Below are 15,318 nucleotides of genomic sequence, written 5' to 3'. Positions count from 1 at the left end.
TTATTAAGTTATAAAAACTTGACTTATAACAATAGAAAGAATTAAAATTTTGGTAAACAATCTTGCCATTGAATGTTCTTATGATGCACATTATTATTCTTCATAGTGTTCAGCTGTTGAGTCTTATTACATACATATGTATATGTTTCAAGTTGTCAGGTACGTAGGAAGCCCTCATTGGCTCTAGCATTGTACATAATTCATAACTCTACCTGTTAATCGTTCCTAGTAATTATTGATATGATTGATTCTTGGCTGGTGACACTGGTATTTACAAAGTCCCTTCATCTTTGGCTTTATGAGGGAAGAGCATTGCTGTGGTGGGTGAGGAAAATGGTGACATATTTCAGGGGGTTAAGGGGTGGTTGATGCACATGAGGATGAACCAGTTCTGGCCAATATATCAACCCAACCTGCGACCCGGATTTGTGGTCGTGTCCTACCCAGTAGGTAAGCTTGGCATCCATGTGAAGTGTTGATATATAGCCATCCCAGTCTGATATCAGGCTGACAGAGATTTCAGCATTGTCTCTGAGTTGCATTGATGCTTGTCTGTTTCTGTACTGCAGATTTGAGAAACTGCGTTTCAAAATTACAATGTATTGATCTGTTTATTAGTTTGTTTCAGTATGTCCTTGAATGTTTTGTCACATCAGTATCAGAGCTTGGATAGTAAAACTTTCTCAATTCAATTATGGTAGATATCCTGTAGGCATTATCGTTTTCCTAAGTGGATGTTTTCTGTGAATGGGTAACTATCAACATCTTTTCAGGTAATACATGATGAGGACAAAATCCATTGAAGGCCTTTCCTTTTATGTTTGTATGGCTTGATAAATTGGATGTTTTTTCTTGAATGTCTAAGACCCCATTTCATAATATCTGTAATTTGGGGGTTTATATTTCACTTTTACAGAAGCATAAGCAATTTACAATATATCAAATTTTTCAGCACAAATGATAAAAAAAATTGATTTCTCTTTAAAATATTTCATACTTTACAAGAATGAAGATGAACTGAACAAGAACTGAACCTGTACAGTGTAAAATGTTGTTATTATGTACACAGTACAATAACATTCTATTAGTCTTCTGGTCTAGTCTAAGATCAGTCTATTTTGACCAAACTGACAAGTGCCTGGAGAAATAATATTGCATTTTGAAGATCAGTATCTACTGTATCTGTTCAAACAAGCTATCCTTTAAATCAAAATGAATAGTGTCATGAATATATGATCTCTTTGGAGTAATTTTAAAAAGTCTACTATGGCTGTCAAGACCACTGACTGTAATATTTCCATATATTAACCAAAAGCATGCCATTCTGAATGAGACTGTGAGGTAGTTTACAGGATAGGGTGTTGGCTTGCCTTGAATGAAGTTAAAGTTGTTTTTCAATGTTTGTATGGACTTTATTAAATTTGAACACAAACATGTCATTCCTTTCGAAAATGCAAGAGGCTGATTTCATGTGATACATTTGTGACATGGAATGGATTTGCCCAATAACCTTGAATGGACTATTCCATATTCTATTAATGTTATATAAGTTATCTCAAACTGATGCAGTTCATAACTAAAACCTATTGTCTTATACCACAGACATGTAACTTATCCCGATTCATTGATGAAAAATGTATTTGTAAAAATTTATTTTGAAGTCTGCTGAGATGCAACATATCTGAGAACAGCATTAGCCAGTTCTTTAACCGTGACTTACCCTACAAAAGAAAAAATATACCATTTATAAAGTGGTCAGATGTAACATATGTTACATTTTGGATTACACTTTCTTAGCCAAGTACAGACTCCAGTACATTTGTTGGGTTGAGTCTCATCTGGGATTTGAACTTGCACCCTCGGTCAGGCACCTGATGTTACTGTGTTTATTAACCACCATGCCAGATTCACACTTACTTGTTGTGACATGGAGGATCATTCTCTCTGAACACTGTTAACATAAAAGGATAGTTAACTTAACATTTTTAAGGATTTTATCCATAGATGAATGAAATGTGATGTAGTGCAATCAAAATTCTTACATGCATGCATGCATGTATACATACCATAGTTTACAATAGGTATGATATGTTCTTTATCAACACCATACTTCTGCTTGTGGGTTTCACCATGTTGACAAACTTCAAAGACCTGCATTACAAAGTGTTAAAGTGTTTCTTTGATCAATACTATGATTTTCACAATTGTTGTTTGTTGCAGGTTTGCAAAACAATGTAAACAATGACAAGCTACTGGAGAAGAAGATCAAGGTGCTGTGTCATCTCGGCCAGTTCCAGGAAGCATATGACCTCGCCTGTGACTGGAAGGTTCGAGATCCACAGGTAAGTGAAGGGTTGTTATGAGAATGTGTTTTTATCAGTTATGTCACATTAATGAATTTTTAGTTAATATGGGTCATAAAAGTTTAAAGCGCTGAGAATGGATTTGAACTCACATGTTGAACTTGAGCTGTGTATTTTCACCTGTTGTGAGTAGGCTACAGAGTTACCTCCTCTCTTTTGCTTCCGTCGGATTGTGGAAGCTGTGATTTTTTTTCCCTTAATGGTCGTAGTGTGGCATGGTTTTTGCTAGAATTCACTAGAACTCTGTATAAGGTATATAGGGGATGGTGGCTAAGAGGTAGAAAGGGACTTATTTGGATTTACACTCATCTGTCTACTAACATGAGTGTATCAAGATGCCTGTGTCAGACTTTCAGCAGCTGTGAACATTCTTCAGTCATTACATCTATTTTCACTAAGAATATCAATACTTTGGTGAAAGTTGATATTTTAGATATGTGACACAATCGCATAGCATAAGGAATCTCTACTGTCATTCTTTGTAACCATTTTTTATCTTTTATTCAGTATGTAATTGAATATTGTAGACTTGAAGGAAAACCTTTATCTCAGTAATATCTAAACCAGTGGTAAATATGGAAACCATCCAACAAGAAGTTACTCTAAACATGGCATAAGAAATGCTCACTCAGTACATTTTGGGTTTTGTTTAACTGTAGCAATACCGCTTACATACTGTACTTAAAAAAGACATTTCCAGATGATTCAAGGGAACTTTTAATAACACAAACTGCATATAATTAACAACCTCGATGAAAGACAAAACAATATGGCACCTTTTGCATTGCATCAATGGCCTTGGTTGAAACCATAAAACCTTTATATCTGTCAGTTAGAGTAACCCAGTCTCTTCATATTGGATTTCACAAGATGCATTGAGATCGTTGATCTGGTGAAGTGAGCAGGTTATAGGTGCTGTTGGGTTGGCAGTGACACTCCTCAGCCTAGACTCTCCAATGTATCTGGGATTCTACTCTATAGTGCAGTCACTTTATTTTAGATCACCATCCTTCAAAGGGTACCTGGAATGAAAGCTGGTGATTTGAATTGGGATACAATATCCTGCCTGTTCAACAAATGCTTTTTATGGTGGAAGAAGTTAAATTTGTAATGCCCAAACTGTGCAGGAGGCTGGCCACATAGACCTGAATCGTCTAAACCATTGTATAGTGCAGTGACATTGTATTATCTTTCTTGTAATCGATACTCGTCAAATTTCCCTCCATGGGGGGCAGTGGGGTACCCTAGTGGTTAAAGTATTTGTTAATCATGCTTCAGACCCAGGTTCAATTCCCTACGTAGGAACATTGTGTAGAGCCCATTTCTGGTGTCCCATGCCATGATATTGCTGGAATATTGCTAAAAGCGGTGTAAAACTAAATTCACTCTCTTCCCAGTGTGCCTGGTTAAGACGTTTGTATTTCTAACACAAGCAATAAGGACAATCTGTGATAATTTATCATTTCTTACACCCAAATAAATGGGTTGCACACGTTTATCATCCATTTCAGTTTGGGAAATTTTGTTGAAGAGCACAATAACCATCCGTTCACCCCATCATGAAGATGAGGCTGTTGCAGTCAGTGCACTCCTGCTAGATATGCCCCACTCACCAACAATTAGCATTCCACGTTGTTTCTGCAACAACCTATATACAGTGGTCTTTATCTACAGACACTAATTGAGTTAACAACTTCCACTTAAAACAGTCTGTCTTGATTCACACAAGCCAGAAAACGATAGTCCAGTGGAATATTGCCAGACTGCATAAGTAACCATCCACTGCAGGCAGCCACCCTTGAACTTGTTAACCTCAGTGATGTTGGTTCATTATACTCTGTGACCTCCACTTCCTCCAGACTATGGCACTGATAAAGCTCCATGTGTGCCAGTGTTGGTTCTGTTAACCACCAAATTGTAGAGTCTCAACTGGCATAGGGAAAACATGTTTGGTTCAATACTTGATGGAATATGGTGCCAAAGGTATATGGCTGGATATTGTGTTGTTGAATGCCTAGAAAATGTGTGGGACAAAGACTTGCTGGAATATGACCTTGAGGGTATATAGTTTGTATGGTGATAAGGGCACAGGGATTGTGTGCATATGGTTGATCAAAGACTTGCTGGAATATGTCACTGAAGGCATAAACTAGGTATGGTATTGTGTGCCTTGAGAATGTATACACCTGGTTGATCAAAGACTTACTGGAATATGGTACTGACAGTATATACTTGGTATGGTGTAAGTGCCTTGAGAATGTGTATGCCTGGTTGATCAAAGACTAACTGGAATATGGTACTGACAGTATATACTTGGTATGGTGTAAGTGCCTTGAGAATGTGTATGCCTGGTAGATCAAAGACTTGCTGGAATATGTCACTGAAGGCATAAACTTGGTATGATGTGTGCCTTGAGAATGTATATGCCTGTGAAACACAGTACACACCTGTTATGTCTTCCATGAGACGTGTGTTGTGTCTTCCTTGAAACACAGTACACACCTGTCATGTCTTCCATGAGACACATGTGTTGTGTCTTCCGTGAAACACAGTACACACCTGTTATGTCTTCCATGAGACACATGTGTTGTGTCTTCCATGAAACAGGACACACCTGTTATGTCTTCCATGAGACACATGTGTTGTGTCTTCCGTGAAACAGGACACACCTGTTATGTCTTCCATGAGACACATGTATTATGTCTTCCCTGAAAGAGGCCAGGGTATGTTATCAAGGTTAGCATGGGTTTTCCTTGTGAAAACATCCAAGTGTGGTGATAGGATGATGAGAACTGTCACTCTAAACAGAGCTTGTCAGGATGGTGTGACCGAAGTGAAGAAATTGAAAACCTTCTTCAGAAATCAGTACATAAGTGTAGTCTGGCTTGAAGTTATTCATTAACCCGAGAACAGTAAACTGTCTTTCGGTCTAGTTAGCATTGCTGATAATATTTGCTCAGTATCACTGAGTTCTCATACAAACTATGTCAACTAAAGAGAAATTAAACATTTGAATTAATGAACATTTGAACAGTGGAAGGGATTCTCTGTTGCTTGACCAAAGTTGCTTAGTTCTGCTTGTATTATCCTCGTAATCCCTGTTGTCTGTCTTCAATGATTGAATTGCAGGAATATATGGTACGGCAGACATATATTGATTAAATATTCCAATGTTGAATTCTCAATTGATTATTTGACACATTTTCAGCATCCCGTGGCGCAGAAAGAAGTAAACCGACTCAAGATTGTGTTGAATGCGCTGCGTGATCAGGTATGTCAGAAGATTCTAGAACCTCACATCGTGATGTGTGATAAATCACATACTGATATGCCAGTATTTATTAAACGCCCACCTGTATTACATATTGTGTAGTGTATGTTAAAGGTAGTACTCACATACAGATATACCACTATTTATTAAATGTCAATCTGTATTATATGTTGTGTAGTAGTATGTGCTTAAGTTTTTACACCCATGAAGATCCAGGTAAGAAATGGTCTTCAGTAACCCATGCTTGTCTAAGAGGCAACTAATGGGATAAGGTGGTGAGGCACGTTGACTTGATTGACACATCATCGGTTTCCAGTTGTGCAGATCAATACTCATGCTGTTGATTACTGGATTGTCTGGTCCAGACGTGATTATTTACAGACAGCTGCCATATAGCTGGAATATTCCTAAGAGCGGTGTATAACTAAACTCACTCACTCATTCCCTATTATTCACATACCTGTATACCACTGTTAATGAACATCCACTGTAGTTGTGGATGTGAAGCCACGTTTACCTCAGTTGTTTCTTGGTTTAGCAGCACCATACTCACACCTGCGTGTTTACATCAAACTAATACTCTGCTAACTTATTTTTTAGTAGGGTTGATATAATTTTAACACAATGCTGTTGATTATTATGACGGAAAGAGTGAATGTATCATATTCATTTATATTTAAAACATTGGTCAAATTTATTGATTTTAACCTATTTGTCATCATTCAATCATGTACCATGAGTTATCTAGTAATTGGAGAAAACGTTCAGATTTTATTTTCAGTTTCATCTGTATGTTTTAAAATATCAGGATCTAAAAAACATTTTCATATTTTTATAGGAGCTATTAATGTGCAAAATATTTGGTTTAATTGTCTCGTGTTTAATGAAGCCTGCGTTTATAATCACCAACCCTCAGTGCTCTATGCTAATATTAATCTTGGATGAAGGGAAATGAAGTGTGAAAACAATTCACCAGGCTGAAGACTAAACCGACTTTGACATTATGCAGCTTGATTTTTCTTTTGAACATTTCTATATTTAACTTGATGATATTTGTTTATGATAATCTACATCTCAAATTACTATATTATGTCTATGTTGGGATTGCATATTTGTGCCAAGGAACTCTGTATGTCTGTCTGTTGGTTTGTTAGTTTTCAAGTTTCGGGACCACCTTTGTCTGAAGGAGAGTTGCAGTGCTATGTTAAAACAGTTAGAGGGGTTTAAACATTTGAACTTAAAAAAATATCAGTTCAACCAATAACTTGAAAAGTATTGACCAAAATGTTTTTAAGTTTGTAAACCAGCATCTTTGTCTGAAGGAAAAATGCAGTGCAAAGCTTACTTTCTTAATTTCTTAAAGAATTATGTCAAGTTACATATTTTGGACGTAAATTTTGACATTGGTAATTTATTAAGAATTATTACAAATTACATCTCTTGAACTCTGGGTTTCATGTCAAATGTTTTCAACTAATAACTTTCTTTTTATGGATGTTATTTCAGATCTGTGTATGGTTTTTTGTTTGTAAGAAAGGTGCCATGCAAAGTTTGCCACAGATCTTGTATTTTTGTCAAGAGTAATCAGTCAGGAATATTAGTGATCATTGCTCCCAATTTGTGACTGGTTACAATCTATTTTTATTAAAGCTACACACACCATTTTGCTAGTGTCTTTATTGACAGTACAGTACATCATGTAAACTACACTTTTCACCAGCAACAAACCCATAGAGATCAGGGTTAGAATTGGTCGACAATACATGTAGTAAGAAGTGACTAACTGGATCACGTGGTGACTTGCTGACTTGGTTGACACGTAGCATATCCCAATTGTGTACAGTCAATGGTCATGCAGTTGATCACTGGAGTATCTGGTCAGGACTCGATTGTTTACAGGTTGGTGGTAGTAAATTACTGAGTGTGGTGTTAAACTACAACCAACCAGCCGACCAAACCATCCATATTTATTTACTTGTTTAGACACATTTTCATTACCCCCGTAAAATTAATATTTTCCCTAGGCTCTCCTTATGTTTGGTCATTTGTATGTTCATACTAGCAAGAGATTGTATTGAATGCTCCGCGTGATCAAGTAAGTCAGAGGGTGTTACGACATCACACACTGTCGTGTGTTAATAATTCATATCATGCCAACTTGACAATGCCTGCCTCTTCTCTACCAATGTATTGATCAGCTTTACCAGAAAAGGAGATTGATATTATGTAGGGTTATTACCTGTATTGCATCAAGTGACTGATCCTTGTGAAGCGACATAGTTTGGTTTGCCAGATTTGACAAAATACTGCAGAAAGTGTCATTGTGATGCAGTGTCAATAAATACATGCAAAACAGTTTTAGTTACAGTTCTGGAGGTATCTGAAGTAGAACAGGGTATCAAGGACAGTATTAACATCTTCAGTCATGCGTTGTTATCTCAAGAAAGTGATAACCAGTGATGTTGCAACGCCTCATATCTTGTGCAAGAAGTTCTAATCTGTTGCAACCATGTATTGAAAAACTGCTGATAGCCATTATGTTTCTATAATAAAATTTAGTTAATTGTCGGCCTCAAACATTGGTTTCCGATTGTGATAATATTTTTGGTTTGATACTTTAGCTTTGTTGTAACATTTAATGCTTTCATGGTGGCAACTTTAACTGTACAGTCAGACAAATTTCAACAAAAGTACACTGGTCATGATAAAGGATTATATTAAATTATCTGTATGTGCACAATATGTAAAGTTCATTTCTGATGTCTCCCACTACGATGTGGCTGGAGCATTGCCTAAAGTAGTTAAAATCCATTTTACCAACTTACCAATTCTAAGTGAATCTGACCCCTGAAGATCTGGACTAGAACTGATCTTCAGCAAATCCTGCTTGTCATAAGAGGTGACTAACAGAATTGTAAAGTCAGGTTTACTGACTTGGTTGACATGTCATCGTACTCTAGTTGTGTTGATCAATTCTTTTGCTGTCACGCACTGGATTGTCAGGTCCAGGCTCAATAATTTACCGACAGCTTCAGTATTACTGAGTGGCTTTCGGCAACGAACAGATTCAATCTGTATTAGGACTGTAGCCTGTTAAGTAGTTGGATGAGAATGTCCAGTTGTCTCACCTGCTTCAAGGCCATTTGTTCGACTCAATCTACTGAAAATGTACATTAATACAATATTTAGCAGATAGGTTCAACTGTCTTAAGCATACACTGGCAGTTTCTTTCAAATGATGCAAATAATATTATCCACTCAACCATTTTATGTTTCATAATTCATTGAGATTATTGATCTGTTTTCAATGCAATGTTTTTTGTGGTACTGAACTTAAATATTTTATTGCATTTCAGAAATAATATGGATTAATTTACTCTTGACATTTTAACATACCAATGCATTTCATTGGAAACAGCAGCAGCGTTAAACTTTAATGATTTGAATGTGGGTCTGCTCCAACATTGTTTGGTCAAGGTCCTTGCTGATTGGAATAGAATGTTAGGTGTCTGTATTTAATATGTTGACTTGGGACTCTTGTCATCACGGGAAAGATTAAGTGAAAATTAATCACCTTTTCTTCTGATCCCTGGCACATTCTTTACACTGTTGCAAAATTTGCAGTTGTTGCTTGGCAGACTGTAGACTGTTGTTGATTTGTAGGGCTGGATATTGCTCTGATTTTCATAATTCGATATCTTGCAGTAATTTAAGAGATACAATAATGTATTGCAATACATAATGTCATATATTGACTGGAAGGTTTCTGTCTAAGTGCGTACGTCATAAATTCATATTAGCTTTCTGTGTGCGACATCTTCTTAGTTTGTCGTTACGCCATACTTTCAGGCTCCCAGTCCCCATTGTTTATGGCTGTATGCCAGTGGTTTACAGATAAGTGAAATGATAAGGAGCCTTATTGTAGAATGCTTCATTGAAGTACTGTATTACAACAGAGTTTTACCGGTAATCATAATAATAAAGGTAATAGTATAATATGATGTTCATTATCAGCATTGTTTCCAGAATGCACATCAATTCTCTATACCGATGTAATTATTGTTACTGTATGTGAGTGTTTCTTTCCAATTCAACTCCAGTATAAACCTGTGTTTATAACATGAATTATTGCAAAATGAAACAAAAAACTTGAGTTTTAGGATAACTGGTTTAAAATCTCATGTGACCTCCAGTAACAAAGATTCTTGACTAAAATGGCCTTTGGCCTTTATGATAAACTGACAACAAACAAAATGGTCACTCAGAGCCAGACACAGGAACCTGATATCGCACTGTAGGTTAAACATAGACCATAGATATACATGTAGTATATGACGAGTGTGTAGATCTATGGTCTATGTTTAACCTACAGTGCGATATCGGGCTCCTGTGGAGCCAGAGGCTGTACTAGTAAGTCCAAATAATATATTCGTCAGATCTTTGAAGGTCATTTAGAAGTGGATGCAGGAAAGTAAAGCAGGATTTAGGGATGTCAACTATAGTGCATAACAAGAAGCTGATATTCGTAAATCATGGTTTTCTTAAAATATTGGTCCATTTGAGAACACTTCATTCCTCCAAAACAAGATTCACCGATGAAACCATTCAAACCCACAAAACTTAAAGCACAGCATTTGGTAGAATATTTGGCACTTTTGGAGCCACTAATAGACACTTACACTAGTAAAATGGTACATGAAACAAACAGAAATAAAAGGATATTTGGTATTTTTAAATTATATCTTGTTACTTTGTAAATCAATATCAGATAATTTCAAGGGAGATAACTCTTGATGACTGGTCGTGAGAGGACTGGGCTCATAAAGGCCTTTTAAGGCACAAGGTCGCTCTAAAACCTTACCTACCCACCATCCTGAGAGGGCTTCCTTTTTGCTGCTCAGGACCAGTCATTTCCCACTCGCAATCGCCAGAATGTGATTCTTAAAGAAAACATCAATATGAAATGTTGTCTCTGCAATGAATTCACAGATACTATCCAAAACATTGTCAGTGGATGCTCATTCATGTCAACAAAACTGATTGAAGTTGTCCTTTTTGTTAAAGCCAAAGAATTTATTTATATAATTGAATATAATATATAATATTGTCCCTTTTAACAGCAGTGTGATTGGCAAGGTTCAAGAAAAAGACATGATAAATATGTTGTCCTTGCCTTTGAAATGTCTTGCTTGCATCCCAAGTACACTGTTGTCAGACTCCCCATTGTTCTCGATGGCCTTGGTTTGGCCTTGCACTTAAGGAAAACAAATCATCAAAAATGCCAATTCACCCTATAAAGTTGAAAAAAAACCCAAAAAAACATGATGAATAAAAGCCCACAAAATCATAGTTCACATGATTCACTAATTTTTCCCCCAGCACTGGGGGAAAAAGTGGTTTCAACAGCTATGCTGCGCTGCACTCGTAACGCATGCGCAGAGAATAGATTGAAACAGTATGCCTGCCCGGAGTGTGAGGTCATGAGCAGTAGTCTAATCTTGGTTGTGTACACAAACAAGTAAATAATCTACTCGTTACATAAAAAAAACATGTCGATTGTTATAAGCGGACTCTGTCACAGAAAAAGCAGTGTCTGGTTTATTGACACCTGCCTGCTAATGAAAACATGCAGTGCACAACTTCAGTAATTGCAGCTTGAAATTAACACCTATTGAGCTTATACGCCATCAACATAGAGCCGGCTAAGCATATCAGCAAATGAACCAGTGGCCAATGGAGAGATTTCATTACACTTGAGTTCACACCTACCAGCTCTGACTGGGTTCGGTTTTGCGAATGCTTTGCTTTGAGGGAGGTAAACCCAAGTACAAAATATTGCACTTTTGATTGTGATTATGTTTGTAATTTTTCTTGTTTGTTTTTTTCTCAATCACCAATGCATTTTATATATTATGTTTGATTTTTAGCTTTGGTTTAATGTTCCGAGGAAGCAAGTTCCATAACTGAGATGCTGCTACTTGAAATGATCTGTTGCCATAGGACTTTAGTCTTGAGTTTGAAACTGCAAGTAGATGTTGGTTTTCAGACGTTAGGCATTGTGACAGCTGGTATGGAGCAATAAATTCTGATAGATAGTTTGGTGGTGTACCTTTCAAACAAACACAAGATCTTGGAGCTGATAGTTGCTTATATTGGTAGCCAGTAGGGACATCAATACCGGTGTTATGGGGCATCTTTTTGGTGCATGACTCACAATATGAGCTACCCTGTTCTGTATTTCCTGGAGATAGTTCAGCAGCTCCTGACTCAAACCACACAGGAGACTGTTACTGTATTCATCATTCCACCAGAATCGGCTAAATTTCCTGGTCCCTTAAGTTTATTTCAACCAAAGATTACTGTCTTCAGCCATTGTTTAATGTACAGGTTGAATAAAGCATGCGTCCTTCAAGTATAGATGTAGAAATGTATATCATTATTAGGTCATGATACCCACACAGTGTATTTATTTATTTTTTTATGTGATGACAGTGCAGTAAAATAATGAACATTGCTCTTCAGATAAGTATGGGGCTGGATAATTTAAATCTAATGTTTCCAAGATGGAAATAGATATATGAGCACCATGTTGAGCTTTTAACTGACACAGAGATCAGTATCACATTCAAAAACAGTGATCATTACCTTGCAAGAAAAGAACTTGCTGTAGTTCATATAGATACTTATACAGTTCAAACAATCAAACAAGGATCTGTGCGCAGCCTTGATATTAATTTTGAATGTAATTGTCACTGCATACATTCAACAGCAAAATAGTTCTCTCATAAAGGCCATTGAACTCGTGTAATGATACACGTGTAAACTTCTGAATTGCTAGGGGAATCTCCATTGAATATTGATTGTATTATTTCAAAGTCCCGGGTTTGAAGTTATCCTATTACAACAGAGCACCATAAAGACAATAGGATGATATCAGGTTTATGGGAACAGAAAGCATTTCTCCTGAAGAGCATTATAAATCACAATTCTGATTAGAGTTGGTTTCACCTAATCATGTCTTGTGTGCAATTTGTTCTGAAATATCCTCTGTTCAATGACTGTTGGCTGTTTGCATTCATCGTTTATCATTCATCTGCAGGACTCTGATGATGATGCTGAATCTCCGGGTGTGAGAGGACCAGCTCAACCTGATGTCAGAAGTTCCCCTGATGGCAGAGAGGAGGGGACTCAGGCAGTGTCTCCCCAAACCAGGCCGGCCACCAATATAGTGCTTACCCTCCCTCCCATGCCAGCAAAACCTCCAAAGTCAGAGGTTCAACCTGGTATGGGTTAACGAGTTAAAGAATGAAGAATTTACTTCTGAAAATGCTGAAAGCCACACAGCTGTAAATAATTATGTATTTGCAAAATTGTCATCAATATTAACAAAGGATTTTCATTTACTGCATAAATTCATCCTGTACGTGAAAGAATGTTTACTCTTACAGTGAATGCCTACCTTACAGTGTATGTCACCATCTATTTTCAGTTTCATTCACCACATGCATCTCTTCCAGTGCCATTAAATATATTTTGGTCACATTTGTAATGCAGTTAAGTTCAGCACTTTTCAGCTATGCAATACTGTGTAGGAATTATTGTGGTGGTACATATTCCCTTGGCGGTATCTTGAGGTTGCTTAAGATCACTTGGTCAACTAGGCAGATGTTTTTAATAACATCTCATCATGCATGCATCATTGTTCGTAATGAAGATCACTGGTTTGTCTCAGCAAGAGTTTATTATTTATACAACAGTGTCATATAGCTTGAATGTTGATCAGTTTGGTATGATGTATTCTTCGGTCATTGATGAGTACAAGCTGGAGCATGCTTCCTGTTCCTGACGACTCCTAAATCTCTTTTCTCCATTCTTTCTGTAGTCTCAGAGTTTGTGTGCACCTTCTGCGACATCAAGTTCACACGTCAAGATGAGTTGGACACACATTGTCGCAGTGACCTTCACAAGAAAAGACTGACCTCTGATGAAGGTCATGGGTGGAAGTTCCGAGCTCCGCCTCGTGGCCTCAGTAGTGAAGAATATGTCCTCTGTCTGAGGTAATTTGTTCAAATGAAAATATAAATACACAATATAAAATTTAAAAATATATAATATGTATAATTTCCAATTTCCAATTCCAATTTCTCGTACTTGTCACACCCAGGGTGGTGATGTAGCCTAGTGGTGAAGGTGTTCACTTGTCTTGTGGCTGTGCAGGTTTACTTTCTGTGAAGATTTAATACAGACATTGTTCATTAGGCAGCAAGTGAAATTCACAACAGTTTTCTTAAAGATCTGTTGTAGCACTGATGTTGAACAAAATCTTTCCTTGTAGGTTTTCTGAGATTGGACGATGTCCATTTGGAGACAAGTGCACCCAGGCTCACTCGGAGGATGAACTGAATGAATGGAAGGAGAGGTTCAAGTTCCGGAAACAGCAACTGCAGAAGGCACGGGACAGTCAGCTCCATGGCAACACCTACACAGAGCAGCTTATGGAGAGGCTGACAAACGCTGAGAGTCCTAAAGCTGTGGTTGGTATTGGGTATATTATTTGATGCCAGATAAAGAACAGGGGCTCCTTTCATGAAGCAACCTTTACTAAGGTTAAGCTTAGCTTCCTTTCTTTAACATTGCACTAAGGTCACCTTAGTGCTTTGTGAAAGGAGGCCCTGATATGTTATGAAAGTTACAAATAGGGGACTGCTTGTGCAAAGGAGAACTCACTTAAGCAAAGCAATAAATTTTCAAACTGTTGTCCCTTGTCAATAAGTCTATGAGTCTTTGTATCATTAAAGATTTGATATTAATGCTGTGTGCAAAGATATGAATAATATCTTTGGAGTTATCATAATGACCTTTCAGGGTGACATAGGGACTTCTGGGGATGACGTCATGACCTCCACACGATGCAGCTCATATTATTTGTTTTGTTTTGTTGCAGCTAGTTCACAATTTAGACTTTGTAAAAGTGCATGTCAACTCTGACCTTAAGGTCAACATGACCAACAAGAAGTGCACCAATGCCTGGACCTTCACCATTACCTCGAAGGTGAGAGATGGCAAAGAAAAGGATTGACACACATGGGCAGAATCTTGACCAGATAGACACTCTCAGACAATAGACATAATGTAAATAATATCTCTTAACTGATTGGTTTGGGTTTTTTCTAGATTTTTTATTTAGAGGTTAATCTTTCAATTGCAGTTTACTGAAAAATACATTCCTTTACCTAGAACAATATGAACTCTTACACATTATTTTGAGACAGTGGATAAGTGTCAGAGAATGCGACGTTCTAGCCATGTTGATTGCTGTTTATTGTAGCAGATGTATATTGTGCTCCATGTGTGCTAATAATAGCAAACTGCTCACTCACTGTTTATCAACTGTCAAAGTGCTGTAATGAGGGTAACTCACTCACTCACCTACTCACTCACTCACTCACTCACATACTCACATGCTCCTCCTTCAGATCTGCCTGCACAGTGTGGCCCTCCTAGATGACGTGAACCGCAGCTACTTCTACATCTCATCCATTTCTGTTGGCCCCAAGAAGACCCAGAAGTACCAGAACTTGGAGAACCAGTGCCAGGAGTGGATCAACCAGGACACTGCCAACAAGGGCCACGGTGAATACGTCTACAGGGTCAAGGTCAGTCACACTAACGCTTACAGAAGAT

General features: G+C 37.4%; 1 protein-coding gene across 2 annotated transcripts in view; it reads left to right on the top strand.

Annotated features, from left to right (window-relative positions):
* The window catches only part of LOC137284171 (probable helicase with zinc finger domain), a 52,920-nt gene that overhangs the window by 18,879 nt on the left and 18,723 nt on the right, over window positions 1–15,318 (top strand). For both annotated transcript variants that reach the window (XM_067815890.1, XM_067815891.1), the window contains exons 4-10: window positions 2,221–2,342; window positions 5,572–5,634; window positions 12,734–12,917; window positions 13,517–13,691; window positions 13,970–14,168; window positions 14,579–14,686; window positions 15,111–15,290. In XM_067815890.1, coding sequence (XP_067671991.1) covers window positions 2,221–2,342; window positions 5,572–5,634; window positions 12,734–12,917; window positions 13,517–13,691; window positions 13,970–14,168; window positions 14,579–14,686; window positions 15,111–15,290 — 1,031 coding nt within the window. The remainder of the gene's footprint in view (window positions 1–2,220; window positions 2,343–5,571; window positions 5,635–12,733; window positions 12,918–13,516; window positions 13,692–13,969; window positions 14,169–14,578; window positions 14,687–15,110; window positions 15,291–15,318) is intronic.

Source organism: Haliotis asinina, chromosome 5, assembly GCF_037392515.1.
Source record: "Haliotis asinina isolate JCU_RB_2024 chromosome 5, JCU_Hal_asi_v2, whole genome shotgun sequence".
Lineage (NCBI taxonomy): Eukaryota > Metazoa > Mollusca > Gastropoda > Lepetellida > Haliotidae > Haliotis > Haliotis asinina.
Note: the sequence above shows the minus strand (reverse complement) of the source record. Positions and strands in the feature narration are given on the sequence as shown.